We start from the raw sequence: 21,096 nt of genomic DNA, 5'->3' as shown, positions 1-21,096 counted from the left end.
GCCTGGCTTTTACATTTCTGTATATATCAAACCACATCCACAAATATGGAAATCTCTTTGAAGACACCCCCATCACAGTGTTGCATATGGACACAGCTTTTCTGACATCTCTAAACATTAAAATAAAGTAATCTCAGTTGCACCAAAAGAGTTGCTGCATAACACAATTCTGTACATGTCTATTCATAGGTAAGTCATTGAAGTAATGAGTTTGATTGCAGCTCCTTTTTATGGCTAAGGAAGATAATTAGCAAATGTACATTACCAAGTGATTAGTCGTACTTATCCTAAATATCATATTCTGTTTGAGGAAAGCACATTACTCCCACTTGCTGAAGAGGCTTACTTGATCTTGCTCTGATTACTCATGTACGGTTTAATGCCAGTTATTATCATGGGAGACTGACCCTCTTGAGTTTCACTGGTGTTGCAACTGAGTTGGCAGGGCTGATTTCAGTGTGGTGGACTTGATGTTCTCAGACGGTTGCCTTCTTCACTCTCCCTTGTCTGACCTCAGTTGAAAACTAAGAGGAGACAAGCCTTCATCTTGGGGATGATCTCTCCTAATTTTGCTACCCATGACGCTCTGCTAATGCAAAGCAAAGGAAGTGTTTGCTAGAGTGGTAGTGATGGAGCACTAGAAGATAATCAGTCCATGTACTTTCCACGGAGATTAGTCATCCTTTTACTAAAAGTTCTGTCAAGTTTGCAGGAACCTGAGAATCTCTTAAGAAGGTGAGGAAATAGATGTAGCAATGGATGGAACAAAGAAGGGCCTAGAAACCCCTGACCTCACAAGTGGCATCAGTATACTAAGCAGCTGCTTGAAGGGCTTGATTTGAACTAATTGCTGCACCTCCCACCAAATTATTATTATTATTTTCTAATGCATGATGAGTGGTGTTCATGTTTTTTCATTAAACCAAGTGTGGTTTTACTCCCAATCTGGTGCAGTCTGAATCAGGACCACAGGACACAAGGGAAGGGATGTATAACCCTTTCTTTACCCCCAACCGTGAAAAACACCCTACACTTGATACCTCACATAAAAAACAACACAAGAAGCTCCCATGTGTGGGGATAGCAGTGTTCAGTATTGTGGTGGGGAAGGAAAGGTGGATTCTTTCCTCCTGTATATACAGTCTCAGTTCATTTCATTGTTCCCCATGCTCAGTTTTATGCTATTTTTTCTTATTTACACAGCATATTTAACGTCACATGTAGTTAGGCCCTAAGGTATGGGCTTCAGTGACTGGAGGACACGTAAGAGTCCAAACATCCCCAGCCAGGCATCCTCTAGATGTATTGGAATACAATTCCCATCATTCCCAGCCAGTGTCAATGGGGCATGTGTTGGCTGGGGATGGCAGAAATTGTAGTTGGACGCATCTGGAGGGCACCATGTGGTGAAAGACTGTGGCAGAGCAATAGTTTGGGGCTCTGGTTAAAGTTCCGGTCTCTGTTAGTCACCCCTCTGCGTCACTCAGTGATTCTCTACAAAAGACATTCTTCAGTAAGCCTGTCAGCAGCTACTGTCCAGCTTCCCATCAGCTAAATCCATCATTTTCATGGAAAGGAGATTCTGTTTCCACTAGCTGGCATGCAGAAAGGCAAAGAAGCAGGTATATATTTTCCTTTAGATATGCTGAGAACTCTGTTACGTCTGTGTTTTGTATCAAAGAGGCAACCATATGAAATTAGCCAAGTCACCCTGATATAGTCCAAATGTACTTTTTTGTCTTAAATATTCTAGGCCATAGCACAAAACACAGATCTTAAAGACCGGTTACGCAGAATACATGCCGAATCTATTCTCCTTGATTCAGCAGCTAGTGCAAAATCCATCCCTGATTTGGCCAAGGTGGGTATACATTTCCTATCTTTCTGCATCTCTCACCACATCTTGGCCCTACTGATGCCCTGTTTTTGGCTCTACCCCATTTGGCTGTTCCTTTCCTCCTACTTATGACTCATCTGATATTATAGCATGGCATGCATTATGAATGCTTTCCACTAGAAAAATGTTATTTCTGAGCATGTTTTCATTACTTTTTGCCAGCAGCCTTCTCTCTACCTTTTCATCTCGTCTTAGTTTCATTAACCAAAATTCTCCTGTCATATGCTTTGGTGTCACCAAACTTTGTACCTTCCCCACATTCCTAACTTACTGTCGTTCCCTCATTACAGCACATGAAAAATCCCCCAAACAATGTCATGAGAGGCAAAATGCACTATTTTGTAAATGATTGTTTAAACCAGAATCTTTCATTGCAGCCCCAAACCTACATTGTTGTTGCTTGAAAGAATTAAAATTTAAAGTCCCCAAACTTCTTGAGCGGCAGCCTTTCCCTTTCCATTACCACCTTTCACTTTTTTGTTTGAATGTGTTCCTGCCATGAACAACTGAGATTGTCTGGAAGCTGAATGAGAATAAATGGAAATACGTTTATGCACTGTAGTGAGCAGGCTGGGGAAATTTTAAAAGAAGGGTTTCCTAAATATTAAGTGATTTAGGAACTTACCAGAGCAAATGTGATTTTCTTTCCAGAAGGTAAAAAGAATTGACAGGCTGATTTAACTCATTGGTTGACATTTTATGTGAACAGCTGGTGCCATGGAATCGTTGTGCATAGTTTTGGGAGTATACTGTGCTATAACCTGGAAGGGCAGGGAAGAAAGGAAGTTAATGTGTCCGCACTTGTACTGCAACTAGGGATAATTGTTATGTTCAAATGCAACTTCTCTGCATATCTCATATAGCCCAGGGGATGCTTCTGGACTGCATTGTTCAGTTACTGCTGTTCTGCTCTAAACAGCACACAGACCTGCAAATGGCACATTGGCCTTGGTGCATTTAGTGTGTGCATTTTCCACACAAGTGGGTGTAATAGAGCTGTGTGAGGGGGTGTGGAGCAACAAAGGCATCTGAGTGCACTGTGGTAACTATCTGTTGAATGTTTTAATTGGGTTTTAAAAAAGCAAATGCATTAAAATGTGTTTTGTTTGTTTTAGCACCCATTTTAAGTTGATTATAAACATGCTGTTAAGGGGTTGAAGGTGCATTGAAAGGAAGTGTGACTATAGGATTCAGTCTTCTGCAACATCAAGGTGCATCTCAAAACCTTATCTTTTCAAAATAAAACAAAACAGATAGATGAATAGCACAAAGTCAATCTCCACCTTCAGAGATGGTGCCGCGACCTATTCCTCCAAAAATAAAAAATTTGGAATTTGTGAATATACAAAGGAAGTAGCATGGGAAAACACAGGAGAGTCTATTCACTTTCATTGAGGCATGTGCACCATATTATGATCAAAGTGGCAACTCTGCTTGTGCAGAGGGCTGATTGGCTTCACAGTCATGGACTTTGCTGAAGTGAGGGAAGAAGTAGTGCTTTTTTTTTTTTTAATTACAAATGAAAGACGTTATAAAAAAGGGATGGCTTTTTTGGCACACTCTTCAGGGATGCCTACAAAAAGACATTTAGGGAAGTCAGTAAAAACGTGGCCACTCTTGACTTTAAAGTATTTCGTTATGCTGCTGAACACATAGGCTTGTATATACATGATTATTCACAAGTATGATGGTTTAGGCTCAAGCTGTCAAAATTATTCTTGAGGGTGCATTGATCTCACTGCTTGAACAAATACAATTGATCTGTCTGTACTGAAAGATTTTAGTGAATTGCCCTTCACTTACAATTCCAAATGCCAAAAATTAGCTGCCTAACCCTATAGTTATGAGGTATATTTGAACAAGCTTACATACTGTGATAAAATCCATTGCTTTTTTTTCCTCACTGGAAAAACTTTGGTAGTTTTTGTATGAATTAGGTAAAAAATAGTAGTGCAGGCATTGCCACATTGCCATATTTCAGTGAAGCAACTGAGTGAATGTATACTGCATCTCATGACTGACGTTGAGGAATGTTTTATGTGAAAACTAAATCTATAAGGATTAAGTATAACTGGGACAAGATTAAAGGACACCACAGCGTACTATTCAGTGCCAGTAGTCCTATCAGTCTCTAAACCAAGTGTTCCATTGACTCATTTGCAAGCATAATTGCAGTAAATATTCAGTTGTAGAAGAGCCAGATTTCCTCATCTAAGGCAGGGTGGTCAACTTGTGGCCCTCAAGGTGTTGTTGGATTGCAACTTCTATTAGTCCTAGCATACCCAGTGGTGAAGAAGGATGGATGTTATGGGCCGAAACACTTGGAGCACCTCGTCTCAGAAACTTCTTTTGCTGACATTTTATTTGCCTTGCATTGCCAGCAAATGTGATTGTTCGCCAAATTAATTCATCCATTTCAATCTGTGCTTCTATGCACATGTATGGAAGGGCTTCTTATTCTGTTGTTGTTTTCCAGCTTATGGTTGCAGATACAGAGTCAATGACAATTTATGGTGACCCTATGAATGAAAGCCCCCCAAAATGCCCTACCTATAACATCCTTGCTTAGTTGTTTTAAATTCAAGGTTGTGGTTTCCTTTATGGAGTAAATATATCTCTTATTGAATCATCCTTTTCTTCTTTCGCCATTGACTTTTGCTAGCATGATTGTCTTCTCCAAGGAATGTTGCTTTCTCATGATGTGACCAAAGTATGACATCCTCGGTTTTGTCATTTTTGCTTCCAGCGAAAGTTTTTGCTTGATATGACCTAGGACCTTGTTCATCTTTTTGTTGGTCCAGTGTATTTGCAAAGCTCTCTCCAGCACCACATTTCAAACACATGCATTTTCTTTCTGTCAGCTTACTTCACTTTACCACTTTTCTACCCATACACAGTCAGGGTACCATGTATCAAAAAAGAGGGCACACATTTGCATTAAAATGTATGCGCTAGTTTATATAGAGAGATGCAAATGGCTATAATTATAAGAACCCAATACAGCTCACCATAGTGGGAAGGTCTTCTGTGCCTACTCAGCCTGTTGATCAGGTGCTTACTGTTAACGGGTCTCCAGACTAAGGCTGAACAGCTCTTCAAATGGAGGATGCCTTTATATAGAGGAGTTTCCTTGAAAGTAAGCCATCCTACACAGTGATAGCCTCAGCTAGTAAAAGGCCAAAATTAAAGAAGGACTAGCCCTATTCCTCAACATTGAGTTCTCCTTCCAGAATGGTCTTTGACCATTTCATAAGCATTCTGTGTCCTTTACTTGCAATTTTGATACCAAAACAGTTACATCCTAATGCAGTTAGCATAATCTCCAGCAGTCCCACTGATTTCATTAAACGTTTCCTATCTAAACTATATGAAGCTTCAGAAATGGTAACGTCCATGTTTTTACTCATTCTACTGTGGTAATGATCTTTCTTTTGGAAATGCTTTGAGTCAACATAGCATATTTGTTGACAGTGAACTTTGCATATGGCAGAATCTAATAATCATAGTAACTTGCTTGAAAGCCTGTTTCCAGTTCAAAGTGGCATAGGCAAAGCTCACAGGGATGTGTTCCTAATTGCAGTTGAGTTTATTCATTTTGATTATATGTTTAGTGTGAAGTACTGACACATGGAATAGCTCTTGATAGTTAAGTGACCAAATTATCAGGACAAAACAGCAAAGCTGTCAAATGGAAAATGGGCTTGTAATTGCCTTTTAATAGAAAAACCATTACAGATAAGCTGTCGGATAACTGAGGGATGTCATTTTAACTTAGCTGTTTGTGCTGCTTACTGTTTGATCAAAAGAATGAAATGGTTTTTGCCACTCTGTAACAGTGTGGTGTTAAAGAACCTTTTAACTGGGAAAAAAATTAAAAAGATTCTCTAGGCTTTGCCCTTCCTAAGTGAAAATGAAAGTGCAGAAGGTTCCATGATGAGGGAAGCTATTTCCTCTTTCCCTTTTTTCTCGCAATCTTCCTCTTTATAGCTATTCCATTCCAGCTGTTCCTCTCCTTTCATTTGTTTCTACAACTACCTTTGACGGACATGGCCTAGCACACTTAGGCAGACAGACTAAATGAAGAACGATCACAAGGCTTCTTTTCATGGGCACTGGCCAAGTACTTTGGGGAAATTGTGTACTTTCCAGCTTCTCAGCCACCTGTGTGTGTGCTGAAAAATACTACCCAGTGAAAGAAAGAGAGAGAGAGAGAGAGAGACAGACGGACAGACAGACAGACAGACAGAGAAAACTGCATTATTAGTTTTACAATTTGAGCAAATGTTCCTTAGAAATTTTAAAGGCTTTTGTGCCTTTATAGCCACATGCACATTGTACAGTATACTTTTTCTAAGGACTCATTTCCTTCTCTCTTTTGCAGGAACATTCAGAAGATGAAAACAGGAGTCTAGTTCACCAGCTCTCCAATGAAAGTCGACTGTCCATAACAGATTCCCTGACAGAGTTTTTTGATGCACAGGAAGTCCTGCTGTCTGCCAGCTCTTCAGAAAATGAGGTCTGGGCACTAGCATTGGAAGCATTGATCTCAAGTTGTTTGTCTCAAGGTTGCTTGACCTTTACTGTGTTTTGCACTAATTGCAGTCCCAGGGCAACAAGTTATGTCTTGTGTGTCATTTCAAGACACATGGTGTGTTTTGCTGGCTGCTCATTAAAACATTTTTAAGAACACAGTGAGAGGCTGGGGGATGAATACAGAAAACGCTGCTTGGATGTAGATATTACTATATTTTTAAGGAGAAATATCCTTAAGCAACATATGCTTTAAATATTACTTCCCTTGTATCATTTTGACAAATGTTACAAGGATTTTTTTTAATATAGACATTTTTATTCAGGCTTTTATTTCTCTGTAGGTGCACGCAGGCTAAATCCATAATGGATGCTGCAACGACATTCTGTTGTTGCAATATCTGTTTCAAACTTCAATGACCTAAGGTGTTTTTTTTTTTCGTTTTTCACTGTTACGCATGCAAAAGGGGGGGTTCCACCTCATTCAGTCAGAATGAAAGCATATGTCCTTCCCCTTTAGGTATCTGATGATGATTCGTACGTCAGTGATGTAAGTGATAATATCTCTGAAGACAACCTAAGTAATGACGTGGAGAATGAAAGGCAGACCCTCGGTAGGAGTGTTTTTTTGTTTTGTTTTGTTTTTATTCTGAAAATATTTGTCGCCCATGCCTTGTCCCTTTTTACTGGAAATCGGTAAAGCAGAAATGAACATTTAGGGGGTCTTTCTTGTAAAGGACTGCTGTGCAGCAGTGGAATTGCATGCAGCGATGTGTCCTCATGTGGGAGAAGCCACCCATGCATGAAGAGAATAGCACAGAATTTGACTGAATTCTACTTTTCTCCCACCGTCCCTCTGCCGCTTCGGAGCTTGTGCAACTTGTGCCATTGGGAGAATGAGGAGCGTGTGTGCAGACTCCCCATTCCCACTAATGGCCGGATGCACTGAAATACACTTCTGCCAAAGCTGCAGGGAAGGGGATACAGCTGTCCCAGGTCCTATGCCCTCGTTCCAGCATGTGGGCTGCAGCAGTTATGTGGGAATAGATCACTGCTGTAATACAGCGAATGCACAGCCCCTGCCCACATTTTACGCACAGATGTCTTCCCTCCAGGCTGTGTTTACGATGAGGAACTCTCTTATTTTGCCTCTGCTGTACTTTACCCATGAGGAGGGCAGAACAAAAGGAAACTGTCCAGAGCTATAAAAAATATCAGCTTCCCCAGCATAAAAACTCTGGTTTGAAAAAGCCACAGACTTTTTCAAAAGTATATAACCTTATATAAAACATTCTGTACTTCACACCTTTCAGGTTCTGCTCTGCTGGCTGGGTTGGCAATTACAAATTCCCATTTGAAATCTAATTTCCCACTTTCCCACTTTCCTACACATATTTAGGCAGGAAAAAACCCTATAGTGCACAGCACGCCTCATCTGGCGATGCTGACTGGGACATGCTGGGAGTTTTAGGACTTTTTTTCTGAATAAACATGTATACGATTGTGCCCTAAATGCACAATAACCTTCCAACAGTACAGTATTTAATTGTGCAATACTTGCTCCAAATGAGGAGGCATTCATTTTTGTGAAATCTTTTTTTTTTTTTTTTTAAAGAAAGAGTCAGTGTGGTGCAGTTACTAAGGGAGGGTTGGGAAACCTCTGGCCCAAGGGGTGGTTGTGACTCTCAGAAGCTGTGGAAGTGGCCCACAGTTTCCTCTCTCAGCCCCTCTTTCTTCACGGCCACGTGATTGGAAAAACAGGTCCACTTGCTCAAATGGAGCCTTTTCCTGCATGCCTGATTGCCAGCTGGGAAGAGACTGGGGAATAATTTAATTCTCATCTCTCTGTATTTCTCCATCCCCTAAAAATCACAGCCTACACCCTAGCACAGTAAATTGGCTTAGAGATGCCCTTTTTCAAAACCTGGGCAAGGGTGGGAAGGGGAACTAAAGCATGAGAAAGGGAGAGGAGAGGAAGATGCATGTGTGAAGAGGGTGTGGGTTTTACAAAATCAATTATTTACAAAATGTATATACGGCACAATTTATATACCACTCCCTAGCCTGGCATAGGGAGGCATAGTGAAGATAAACAGGTAAAACGAATGAAATGATTTGTTAAAACCAAATCTTTAAAAAAATATGGCTAGTTAGCTCAGGAATGCTTCCTGAAATAAAGTGGTTTATTACAGTGTTGGTGCCTGCCTAACTGCCAGAGGCAAGGAGTTTGGCAGAAAGCAAGCCACTCCACCCAAGACTCTTCTCCAGGTGGCTCCCACTTGAACCAGAGGCCTACACAGAACCTGCAGAAATGGACCATTTGGAGGCCTCTGTGATCAAGGAGGCTGTGAGGGAAAAGGCACCCTCTCAACCTGCCTGTTCCCAAGAGAGTTGAGAATGTGTGTGCTAGTACTAGGACCTTAAACCTGGACTGGTAGCGAATAGTCATCCAATGCAGTTCTTCCAGCAAAGGAGTTACATGCTTAGCAACAGCATCACTCCAACTTCCAGAGCAGCCTCAAAGGCTGCCCCACATAAAGTGCTTTGCCAGTAATCCAGTCTTGAGGTTACTAGTACCTGCATCACTGTGGCCAAGCTTTCCCTGTGCAGGAGGGACTGTAGCCAGTGAACCACTTGAAGCTGGCATTCCAAGTTACTTGGGACTCCAGTGGCACTAGTGGACCCAGCAGTACCCCAAGACTACAAAATTGACCTTTCAGAGGGTGTGCATCCCATCTAGAACAGACAATGAGCCTGTCTTCTGGACCTGGGATCCACTCACCCGCAGAACTTCTGTCTTGCCAGGATTCGGCTCCAGTTCATTGGCCTTCATCCAGCCCATCATTGAGTCATGGCACTGATCCAGGACTCTCACAGTCTTCCCTGATTGAGATGTCACAAGGAATCAGAGCTGTAACTCTAGATCCCAAATAGATGTCACACGATGTTGGGAACAAGATGGTACCCCATGGAACCCCATAGCTTGCTTCCTAATGGATTGGGGGATATGCAGTGTTGTTCTCTGAAAGCCAAACTGTTCCGGTGCTCCATCTGTGGAGTCAGTCTGGGAGAGTGATATTGAAAGCTGATGAGATACCAGGCAGGATTAACAGGTCCCTGTCTTGATAAAGATTGTACATCAGGGTAACCAAGGCTGATTCAGTCCCATCACTAGGTCACAAGTCAGACAGAAATGGGTCTAGATAAGGGTGCTGCAGTTGCTCTGCCAAGACTTGCTCAGTTACCTTCTCGAGTTAGAAAGGGCAGTAACTGTCTAGTAAGATTAGATCTAAAGTGGGTTTCTTCAGGTTTGGTTGCACCACTGCATTCTTAAGGCAGCAGGCTTACCAGCCCATCAGACAACAACTACTGTCACTGGTTCATACTTACTTTTCATCTGAAGTGCTGCATTGCTCCCCACTGGCTTTTGACTGAAGGAAATCCCATTGCTTGTCACTACAGACTTCTGCCCTGAGATATATGTATGTGTGTGAATGAGGCTTCGGCCCTGCCCACCCCCACATAGCTCTCCTATATTCTTACTCATTTCTGGGCTATGTAGTTGGAGTTGAAAGCTAGGAAGCTCAGCCAGTGCGGTGCAGGAGCAAAGTTGGTTATGAAACCTTGGCTGGCTGTTGACGAGCCGCTTTGGAAGAAATGACAAGTGTGACACGTAAAGGAAATACCAACCCAAGAGAGAGATTCTGCAAAAGTAGCGACTTACCAAACTTTGTTCTGGAATCTGTCTTCTAGATTCCATGCCTGATGGAAGCATGGAATGCCATTCCAAGCGGAGGACGTGCCTGCCAGCTCCATGCCCCAACACAAGTAACATCAGCCTCTGGAACATTCTGCGCAACAATATTGGGAAAGATCTCTCCAAGGTTGCTATGCCGGTTGAGTTGAATGAGCCACTGAACACTTTGCAGCGACTCTGCGAGGAACTGGAATACAGCGACTTGTTGGACAAGGCGGCACACACCCCCAGTCTGTTTGAGAGGATGGTAAGAAGAAACTGTACCTGGGGCAGGTCAAGTGAGAGTGACTCCTGTTCTCTTTTGCATGTGGGCCCTCTGCATGTCTGAAGGCTTTGTGTGTGTGCATTTGCATGAATCCCCACCCCGTTAATCCTCTTTCCTCTTCTCAGTCCACTAGAATAGCTAATGGAAGAGCAGGAGGGGGAAACGTCAGCCTGGTCCTGCTCATTGCAGCTGGACCATGCGCAGCCTACCAGTGGGTCTCACAGAATTTAAAAAGGGGAAAGGGCATTGGTGCCATTGCAGGATTTTCAGCAGGAGCACTGTGCAGTCTGGAAGTCTGCCATCTGCAAGTGCTGATGAATGCAACAGGGAGAGAAAGAGCATGCCAGCTGAAAGAGACTTCTTCATTCAGAAAGAAGCGTGTGCAAAGGGAACACCCTAAGTGACCCCTTCCTGAGCATAACTGATCTTGCGCGCTAATAACTGGCAGACTTTCTTGATTGCAAGAAATGTTTCTTATTCATGCCTTTTTCCCATACCAAGATTAACATTCTCAGAAAAGACCTAACCGTTGATCATTGCGTTATGGGCGGGAGGGAGTTGCAGTGGAGCCAGTCAGGTTAGAAGGAAATGAGGGTTACCCTTTCCTCCCATGTTGCTCTTTCAAGCCCCCTCCCCTACAACCATCCCAGCAAGTTGCTGTTCATCCTGTGAGGGAAGTTCCCATTGGGAGCAAAGGCTGCATCCTCCCTAAGCCAGAAGCAGCTTGTGCAGTGGAGGATTCCATTCAGACTATTTTGCAAAGGCGTAGCTTTCTCTGCCAGCCTCTGCATGAAGCAGTCCCAGCTGCTACTGCTGTTTAACAAGTGTCATCTAAGTTGGCTCTCAGATGGCACTGGTTCTAGCTTATCTCCATTCCCTTTTTATTTTTATGAGTGTGTGTGTGTGCATAAACATTCACATTCATATGTGAATACATTTGAATCAAACATATTAACAGCTTATTATATAAGTATATAATAAATGCAGCTTCTTATATATAGGCTTCAGCACCCCAGATATTCAAATGAGTATACATTTAAAAGTGGTCTCTATGCCACCCTTTCAAATGCTAAAAATTTTATAGGGTCCTCCATCCCCTGTGATATGGGAGTGAGTGTTTATCCTTCCAGTATTTCTATCAGTCCTTTAACTATCCATCAGACAATCCATTTATGTTGACTACTGGTTAATTTCCATTAAGGAGGTAAATAATTTTTAAAAGTATGCACATCAGTGAATATTAAAGACTTATCCAGTATGAAATTTATTCATATAACAACTTTCTCCCCCAAAGAATCAACTACTAATGCTGCCAAAAAGAAGCATTATCCACATTGCCTCATCAGTAATCCTGAAGTCAGAGGTTATCTCCACTCGAGGATTAAATGATGTTTTGATAAAGTGACAAGAAAACTGACCAATGTTCATGTAGTCCTTGGTGATAAAAAGGCATCATTTTGCACTGTCATATCTGCCCTCTGTATGGTAGAGATGCTGGTGTTATGCCTGCTGATTCCCATACACTGGCCAGTAAATAGATTTTAGCACCCCTCCTCAGTGCATGAAGCAGTCCAGGCCCTTACACACTGGCGGCTCCATTTTACCTCAACAGGGCTGCAGGATTCTCTAGTATTTCTGTTTGTCTGGGAGACTTGTTCATATTATTTTTGTAACAGGAATGAAATGAGATTAAAACTAAATCACAAATGTATTCTTTGCGCAGGAATTTTGTTCAAAGCAGCTCACTTTTAGTCCTCTGTTGTCCTGCTCCCGAGGTTGTCAAATTTTTCTTAGCTATAGGAAAGGCTTTAAAGTAATTCTGTAAACAGTGAGTCATATTCCAAGACTCAAGGTAACACTCTGGCTTGCAGAAGGCTCTGACATAAAATTGAAAATTGCAAAGTGGAGAGAAATGGTGTCTGACATCAGTGTGAGATCAAAACCTTTATTAAAAGCACATACATGTACTTAAACGTAGGGACGGATAAGACACACCACAATCCCTTATTAATTTCCAATGTAATGCAGTGCTTTCTGCTTTTAGGTATACGTAGCTGCTTTTGCGGTATCTGCCTACGCATCCAGTTACTACAGAGCTGGAAGTAAACCATTTAATCCTGTGCTTGGAGAAACCTATGAATGTATTCGTGAAGATAAAGGTTTCCAATTTTTTTCTGAACAGGTACTATAATCCTATTGTCATTCAGTTTGAAAGATATGCTAAATTTGGATTACTTTGTATGAGTCTCTCTTGGGCAATCTATATTGGGCTGCTTCATTTTTCCATTTCAGAGACACAATGGCAATTCAGACTTGGGAATATCAGGACAGACTGTAGTTACTCAGGAACTTTTTAGAAGGAGTAAGCAATGTGTTGGCACAGGCAACCCCTCCAGGAGCATAGCATCTGCTTATAAGGAAAATATACATAATTTTCTTGCATGTAATTAAAATGATTTGCATATAATCATTACAGTTGTGGTTACTTCCTGCAGAAAACGTCTGTTAGTAAATGCAGCTGCATTTTGGACTGACTGGGACTACTCATTGGGGACACTTCCCGCCAGCCTGTAATCAGCAACACTGACTTTTGCTCCACTCATGAGCAAAATCCAGAGTGTTGGGGCTTAAATTAAGTGCCTTCTATGGCTTGGGCCACTGCATGGCTGGAAGACTGTGTGCTTTCTCATCAGCATGTGCACACAATTTCTCTTTTTGGAGGCTTTTTTTTTTTTTTGAAGCTCTTTTTCTCCAGGTGCCTTGGCATTTGAAGAGTATGGTATTTGAGAAGACCTTCCCAGTGGAAATGGTGTCCTGGTTGAGGAATTCTCTCCCCCGGGAGGCTCACATGACACCAGTGTTACTGCCCTTTGACACCAGGAAAACACGTTCTTTCCCCCCAGACTTCTAACACGTGATGAGATCATTTTTTGTGCTGGATTAAAATGAATGTCGGTAAAATGAGTGATAGGTGCATTACAGTTTAACTTTGAAGTTAACTGAAACGCTTGAAGGGAGGTGGTCTCAGTGCATCTTTTTTTTAACCTAATAACTTTTTTTCTTTCTGTTTTATTTGTGACACTGTAAGTTGCAGAACTTCCAATGAAAGCAAACATATTCACAGCCTGAGTCATGCAGCGATAATCTTGCTGTCCATACCGTGCTCTGGAACCATATGTTGCCCATCAATGTTTTATATGTTCAGCAAAGTCACATAACAGTTTCCAACCTTTGCAGACCCAGGATAACCACCTCTAGCTTAACATGAATCTGAGAATCCACTTCTTAATTTGTGGCCATATATTTCTATGGCCATTGGTGCAACCCTCGATTAAACTTAGATGGGACATGCTCCCAGGTCAGTTTTGTTTAGGATTAGTTATTTCATGGTGCACTGAAAGACATTTGATGAACCTGAGCAATCTGTATCATTGCTGATTCCACATTCTGAAACTTGTTCCATCCTGATTGAGGGTTATTGCTTTTGCTGGTATGTGAAGGCAACTCTCTGTTTAATATAGTTTTAAGCAGTTGGAATAGCAGTTATGCTTAAGCCAATCTATTGTTGGCCTAAGATTGTGCAGAGATGCTCGCCTTGGTAGCACAGAACTTGTAAGCATATGCAATACCCTTATACCTTGGTAAGAAGAAAACATTTTCTGTGGGCTGCGACCCGTACCACTAGGCTTCAGCAACTGACCTCTGCTGATTCTGACTTTCCTCAGATTTATTATCTTTTAAGAGTTAGCACCTTTTGAGGCTTTCTTACTGTTCTTCTCCATATGTCCTGATTGATGGCCTTTTGTTTACCTGTTTTGTTTCTGCACTGTTTCTCTCATTCTATCTCTCCCTCCCTCATGATTTATGTTGTTGATGTGTTTTTTCATTATAACCAATATGCTGGAATTTAGGAATCTGGCTTATACTAGGTCATACAATTTGTCCAACCAGCTCTGTATTTTCTACTCTGGATCTCTGAAGCCTTGGGCAAGGAGAGTTATTTTTAACATCATCATGTATCAACTCCAAAAAAGCCCGATTTTTAAAAGGGGGGGGGCTGATTAAGATAATCAAGAGTTGAATTTTATATCATCTTTAAATGGTTTTGTCTTACTCCCATTTTATTAAAATGCTACTGTGTTGAATTGAGTCCCTGAGAATTTTCGATAGACTTGCTGAATAAGGACAAACGCAACACCAGGTTCCACCATTATCAGTTGCATTTTTTACCCTTGAATAGCATATAAGCCGTGGTGTGCCAACTTTCTCAACATGACTCCTGACTCATGCCCCTCTGTGTGTACTGTTCACATGCTTAAAAGGGTCCACAGTGTGATGTGGCTGCAAAAAAGCAAATGCTTTTTGAGGTGCATTAATAGACATAACACTTCCCACTCACATGAAGTACTAGTGCAGTACTCAGCACTGGTAAGACCTCATCTTAAGTAGAGCATCCAGTTCTGAGCACCACGGTTTAAGAAAGATATAGACAAACTAGGAAACATTCAAGGGCAGGCTACAAAGATGATAAGAGGACTGGAAACAAAGCCCTGTGAGGAGAGACTGGAAGAAGTGGGCATATTTAGCTTTGAGAAGACTGTGGGGAGATATGATACCAATTCAAAGGTTATACACAGATGAGGGACGGAATCTCTTCTCAGTGATTCCAGGCCTTGGGACATGGAAAATGGACTCAGGAAGTCAGATTCCTATTGAACATCAGGAAAAACTTCTGAACTTCAAGCAATAGGACAATGGAACCAATAACAAATAGGGAGGTTGTGGGCTCTCCCACTCTGGGGTCTTCAAGATATAGCTGGGCAGACAAAAGTTTAGGGATGCTTCAACTTGGCATCCTGTACTGAGCCTTACTGGCCCCTTCTGACTGTAGTATTCTAAGAGTCTCTAAATATTCTTTCTTGTATTTTCCCCTCATGTGTGTTTGTTTCCCTGTGACTTGAATTTTATTTATTTTGGGTTTTCCCCAGTTAATGACTGAAGTGAATCAATATGATAATGCCAAGTTACAGAGAAAGATACTTTCTTTTTTAAGGAGATACTTTGACTCAGGAGTCCTTTATGTTGTCTTCCTCAATGAAATTTTGAATCCTTGAGGTTGCAAAATTTCAAATTTTTGAGGTTAATAGAATGGTAGGTATTCATTACTTTTGAAAGAGTTGCATTTCCTTTATTGCATTTTTTCCTGCATATGTTATTTTGCTCTTTTGTTGATAGATGCCTTTTACCCTCCACTGTGCAAACAGAATCATAGCAATCTTAGCCCACATTCCCAACAAAATATAAATGAAGAATCATTACCAGTTTTTCAAAGATGAATATTTCACAATTCCCTCTTATTGTTTTGTTTTTAGAGCTGTCTTTATGTATTGTTTTATTCATCCATGGTTTTAATTTTGCAATCTCCCTCTTGTGGTCAAAAGGAAAATGAAACCTTTTGAACAATGCAGAAGAAATAAATATGAGCAAAGAAATAAATGACATTTGTAAATGTGCTTGTAACCTTCCTTTCCTCTTCATTTTAGGTCAGTCATCACCCACCTATATCTGCATGTCATGCTGAATCAGATAACTTTGTGTTTTGGCAAGGTAACCCTTTAACTTACCATTGAATACCACCACTTTAAGAATATGATATAAAGAAGTAGTTATTAGGCAGGCTTCAGACTGAGAGTTTTATCTCATTCAATACTACCACTAGCAGGAATTAAGTTGTACTAGGCGGTTCTGTTCCAGGGGCTGCATTGGGCGCCAGCCAAGTGGCTCACAGTCAGCCCAGCAGCAATAGTTTTGGTCTTGTGCACACCAGCCACCCAGTACAATCACAAAAGGGGTGATGGTGGTGGAACACTCTAAGATAGGCTGTATGGTTCCTGCCATAGAACAGGAACTTCATTCATAGATCATCCTAGAAAGTAGGCAGGAACATTCATTTGCTGCTTCCTGAAATGTTCTAGGAATGTTTCCTGTTCCATGGCAGGAACTATAGACATATTCCTAGAGCATCTTTCTTCTCCCTCCCAATTTTTAGCCATGGCAGGTGCTAAACATCGGGAGTGCGGGGAGGTACACCTTCAGGCCAAGGTGTACAATAATTGTTGCATTCCTGTGTTAGTGTAAGTGGCATCTGGCACAATGCCAGTAGCATTTGCTGGTGTGATGTGTCTTTCCTGAAAGGTTATTGCAACACCAGTACAAATGCCATTTCACTAGAGGTCATTTATGATCGAGCAACCTGATTTATCTTGGCAGCAGTGTTGAATAGGATACTGCCCATTGCCCCCAGTGATCCCCAGTGATCTCTTTTATAGTTTTATGAGAAAAGGAAATCATTGGTACAGTAAACATGTGCCCACAAGCATGGATTTTGCTGCCATTACTTTACTCTGTTTTTATTTTCATAACTTTATGGCATTTGTTTTAAACTGGATGGAAACCTCCAAGTTACATTACCACAATACATTTATGTATATTGGACTGTCCTTGAAAACGGTTGTGCAAAAAGCAGCAGTCAGATTAATAATGATCAGATGGTCTTGAGCATATAGCATCAATTCTAGCCAACTTTCATTAGCTAATTTCCAAGCCTAATTCAAGGTGCTAATTTTAGCCTATAAAGTCTTACACAGTTCAGGACCCTTGTAATTTTGTTGCTTTTTTGTTTTATTTCAGATATCAGGTGGAAAAACAAATTCTGGGGGAAATCCATGGAAATTGTGCCAATTGGTACAACTCATGTAATTTTGCCAGCGTAAGTTCTCTAATACCATGCATGATGATACTGGGCTATCATGCCAGTAATGAATTGCCCTTACCTTTCTGCAGAGGCTGTCTCAAACCAGTCAAGCAACTGCGTGTTCTTTCTTGGCAAAAACACTTTTATGTCATACATTAACTAGGGGTCATCTTCAGGGTAAATTGGTGGGTAGTTAACCTGAGATGATGATGTGATATCTAAAAGTTACTCAAGGGTTCCAATGGGCAGAATCTCTGTATCAGCCTTCCCCAACCTGATGCTATCTATATATACAACTATCATAATATTTCTGCATGCAACGTGTGCTAGACCACTACTGTGGGCCCTCTTATTTGTGAAGCGTTTGTGAAATACTAGTAGTTCTGAAGTATGTTAATTCAGCCCTCCCGTTTTTGTGGGGTGGATGGAGGGAAACTATATATGTGCAAAAGCTTTTTTTTAAATCACGAGACACCTTTTACCTTGTTCTTGTCTTGAAGGGAATCTAAATAGAATATTCCGAGCATCTGAGCTGAACATTTTTCAAAACCTGCATGTTATCAATTTCAGGACATACCATTTGCTGTTTTATTTTAGTTTTAGGGATCATTATGAATGGAATAAGGTAACATCATGCATTCACAATATCTTAAGTGGACAGCGATGGATAGAACACTATGGAGAAATCATAATCAAGAATATGAATGACAACAGCTGTCACTGCAAGCTTACTTTTGTAAAGGTACTTTACAAACTTACTTTGGTAAATATTCAGATTGTCTTGTTGTTCTATATATTTAATGTAAAAGGCAAACAGGATTACCAAGAATTTTCTGGGCAATCAGGATGTTGACTAGGATTGTAAGATTGTATTACTGACATAATGATTTTTGCTACTTCTAAAGTAGAATATCTTTTTCTGATCCTTTAAAGTAATTTTGATTTTGCTAAATCCACCTTCAGACAAAATACTGGAATCACAATGCTCATGAAATTGAAGGCAGTGTTTTTGACGAAAATGGAAAAGTAGTACATCGTCTTTTTGGAAAATGGCATGAGAGTATATACTGTGGATCATCGTCTTCAGCGAACTGCATCTGGAGAGCAAGTTAGTGCCCACTTGGCTATTAGTATTTTGTTTTTATTCATGTTAGAAACGTTACACTCACTAACTACATTCTTCTGTTCATTTTCCCTAGAATATAGACATGTTTAATTTTAGCACATTTCTGCCCAGTACTTCACAATATTATGTATATCTTATGCCATAGATGAAGTCTTGTATCAGAGAACTTGATAATGATTTTCCATAAATGACAATCCAGACAGGTCAAGATTAAGTCTGGCTGATGCTTTTTCTTAAAGGATACCCTTTGTAGATGACATTTCTTTCATAGGAAAAATGGTGTTATTGGCCACATGCAGACAGAAAGCTTAATGATGGTAAATTGTTTCATCTAAATATCCAAACCATTCTGAAGGATTAAATGCAAATTGGGATATAAACTATATGAACTGTGGAAACAATGGTTTAAATGACTAAGTCTCTCTAGCCTGCCTGTTAATAAGATGACAATCTGGTCTCCAAGGGCAAACCTTCACAGGTTACTCTATACCTGCACTGAACATCTGAAATCTTTAGCAAGGTTAAGGCAACAAACCATGTATAGTATATAGTTAGCATATAGTTATGTTGCGTTTCCTTATTTTTATACCCAATAATATTTTTATACCCAAGACTTTATACTCTTTTTGGCACCAGGTAAAACCCTTTTTATTTAACCATCATATTAAGAATTTTAGATGTTTTAAAGATTCAGTTGCATTTTCTTTCTTTAGTTTTGTTGGATTTGAATGTTAATTATTGTTTTGCCATTATGTTTTATTACTATTGATTGTAATTCTGTTATTATCACTGCTTTTAATTATCGTAAGCCGTCCTGAGAAGTTTTATCAGGAAGGACAGGGTAGAAATGTTTTAAATAAATAAATAATAAATAATAGCTAAGGCTCTCTGAGAAGTGAATGATAGTTAAAATTAAACAAAATTTAAAAGATGCAAACAAAAAATAATTTAAAAAGAGAAAACCATTTCAGCAATAGAAATTGCTGTTGTTGTTGTTAGTCGCGAAGTCGTGTCCGACCCATCATGACCGCATGGACAACATTCCTTCAGGCCTTCCTGTCCTCCACCATCCCCCGGAGTCCACTTAAGCTCACACCAACGGCTTCAGTGACTCCATCTAGCTCCAGCATAAAAGTATGGCAGCAGTGTATCTGCACTAAACTATTGAAATCCTTTCACTTGGGTGTCTGTGAGAATACTGTGCATGCCAATGGATATGTATATTTTACTTAATTAAGACATTTATATTCTGTCTTCTGTGTACAAAAATTATTTAAGAAAATTATATTTTGCATTTCCATTTATATAGAACAAAACAAACATGGAGAAATCCTAAAAATTAATTCAGTAAATAGAACTACAATGAAACAAGCTAAAAAGGAGACTAAAACAGCAATCTGGGGGACAGTCTTTATCTTATCATAATCTTTATCTGGGGACAAACTTTTTTTTTTTTTTTGCAGATCCAATGCCTAAAGATTACGAACAGTGGTATGGTTTCACTCAATTTGCATTAGAATTAAATGAATTGGACCCAGTCACTAGACCACTGTTACCATCTAGTGACACACGATTTAGACCAGACCAAAGGTAATTTTTCATGTCATACAGCTGATTACATGCAATGGCAGCATTCATTATTCTTCATTCTTTTGAGCATCATCAGGCATCAGTGTAGCCTCAGACACTTTAAAAAAGTTACCACATTTTGCTGTGAAATAGGCTTTTGTTGGTACTCAAAACAATGGATTCAAAGGATCTTTAGTGATTTGGGGCCTCAGACAAGATCTCTGCCTTGTTTTCAGTACTTTGGATAGACTACCTGTCCTTTGACATACTTTTCATAGCAGCCATTTTGTGGTGGTGCCCAGGACAGTTGCCAAAATGGTTGTCAAACCATCTCAAATTGCCAAAATGGTTGTCTAACTCTGCTTTAGAAGCAGGCGGCAGCCCTGGAGTAAAATAATCTATTCTTTTGGTCCTTTAGAAAGGAGTAAAAGAGGGAAGTGATGATATTTACCCAAATCTGAAAAATTCATCAGCTGCTCAGGTCCTTTCCTTCAATTAGGCGCAAAGCTTGAAGAACCAGATTTCACATTGGATGTCAGGATGTACCTCCTGGCAGTTAGGACCCCTAGGATATGGAATGGGCTTCCAAGGAAGGTGGTGCGGACCCCATCATTGACGGTGTTCAAGGGAAGATTGAACAACCACATTTTGGGTATTACATGAGCAGAGATGTTTGGAGCCAGACGATCAAACTAGATTGCCCAGGAGACTCCTTCTTTCTGTGTTTCTAATTTCTGTTCAGTTCTAGAATCTCTCCACCAAATGAGTTTCCTCACAAACTGATATTCCTACCTAATCTACAGTCCGTAGCAGTGGTTGGATCTGGGTTTAACCAAGTGTGGTGGTTGGTTAAAAACAAGAAAACAAAACTAGCTGTTTCAGGAGGGCTTAATGGACACTAAAGTGAGAGAAACACATCAGTAATGCTGTGCTGTTGCATTTCTGGCAGGCTCCTAGAAGAAGGGAATATTGAAGGAGCAGAAATACAAAAACAGAGAATTGAACAGCTACAAAGAGAGCGGCGGAAAGTTCTAGAAGAAAACAATATGGAACATCAGCCTAGATTTTTCAGGTGATTTTTAAGAAGATGGCATATTATCATGCTACAATATTTGTCTATTAATGTGATGGGTATATGATGCAGTAAGAAAGGTATGAGACCTAGCTTTGGGATTTATTGTTCACATCACTTAATACA

The 21,096-nt window shown here is 40.4% G+C and overlaps 1 protein-coding gene across 8 annotated transcripts in view; it reads left to right on the top strand.

The window, feature by feature from the left end:
- Positions 1 to 21,096, top strand: part of OSBPL3 (oxysterol binding protein like 3) — a 106,428-nt gene that overhangs the window by 76,515 nt on the left and 8,817 nt on the right. For 6 of the 8 annotated variants that reach the window (XM_044450698.1, XM_044450696.1, XM_044450699.1 and 3 more), the window contains 11 exons: positions 1,754 to 1,861; positions 6,279 to 6,413; positions 6,948 to 7,041; positions 10,181 to 10,431; positions 12,494 to 12,631; positions 15,993 to 16,056; positions 17,140 to 17,218; positions 17,801 to 17,945; positions 18,167 to 18,311; positions 19,793 to 19,919; positions 20,848 to 20,970. In XM_044450698.1, the coding sequence (XP_044306633.1) occupies positions 1,754 to 1,861; positions 6,279 to 6,413; positions 6,948 to 7,041; positions 10,181 to 10,431; positions 12,494 to 12,631; positions 15,993 to 16,056; positions 17,140 to 17,218; positions 17,801 to 17,945; positions 18,167 to 18,311; positions 19,793 to 19,919; positions 20,848 to 20,970 (1,409 nt within the window). The remainder of the gene's footprint in view (positions 1 to 1,753; positions 1,862 to 6,278; positions 6,414 to 6,947; positions 7,042 to 10,180; positions 10,432 to 12,493; positions 12,632 to 15,992; positions 16,057 to 17,139; positions 17,219 to 17,800; positions 17,946 to 18,166; positions 18,312 to 19,792; positions 19,920 to 20,847; positions 20,971 to 21,096) is intronic. The other 2 variants (XM_044450701.1, XM_044450700.1) reach the window with 1 other exon arrangement.

The sequence above is a fragment of the Varanus komodoensis genome, unplaced genomic scaffold, assembly GCF_004798865.1.
Source record: "Varanus komodoensis strain SLA01 unplaced genomic scaffold, ASM479886v1 scaffold68, whole genome shotgun sequence".
In the NCBI taxonomy this organism is placed as follows: Eukaryota; Metazoa; Chordata; class Lepidosauria; order Squamata; family Varanidae; genus Varanus; species Varanus komodoensis.
This window is presented reverse-complemented; position numbering and strand designations above follow the sequence as displayed.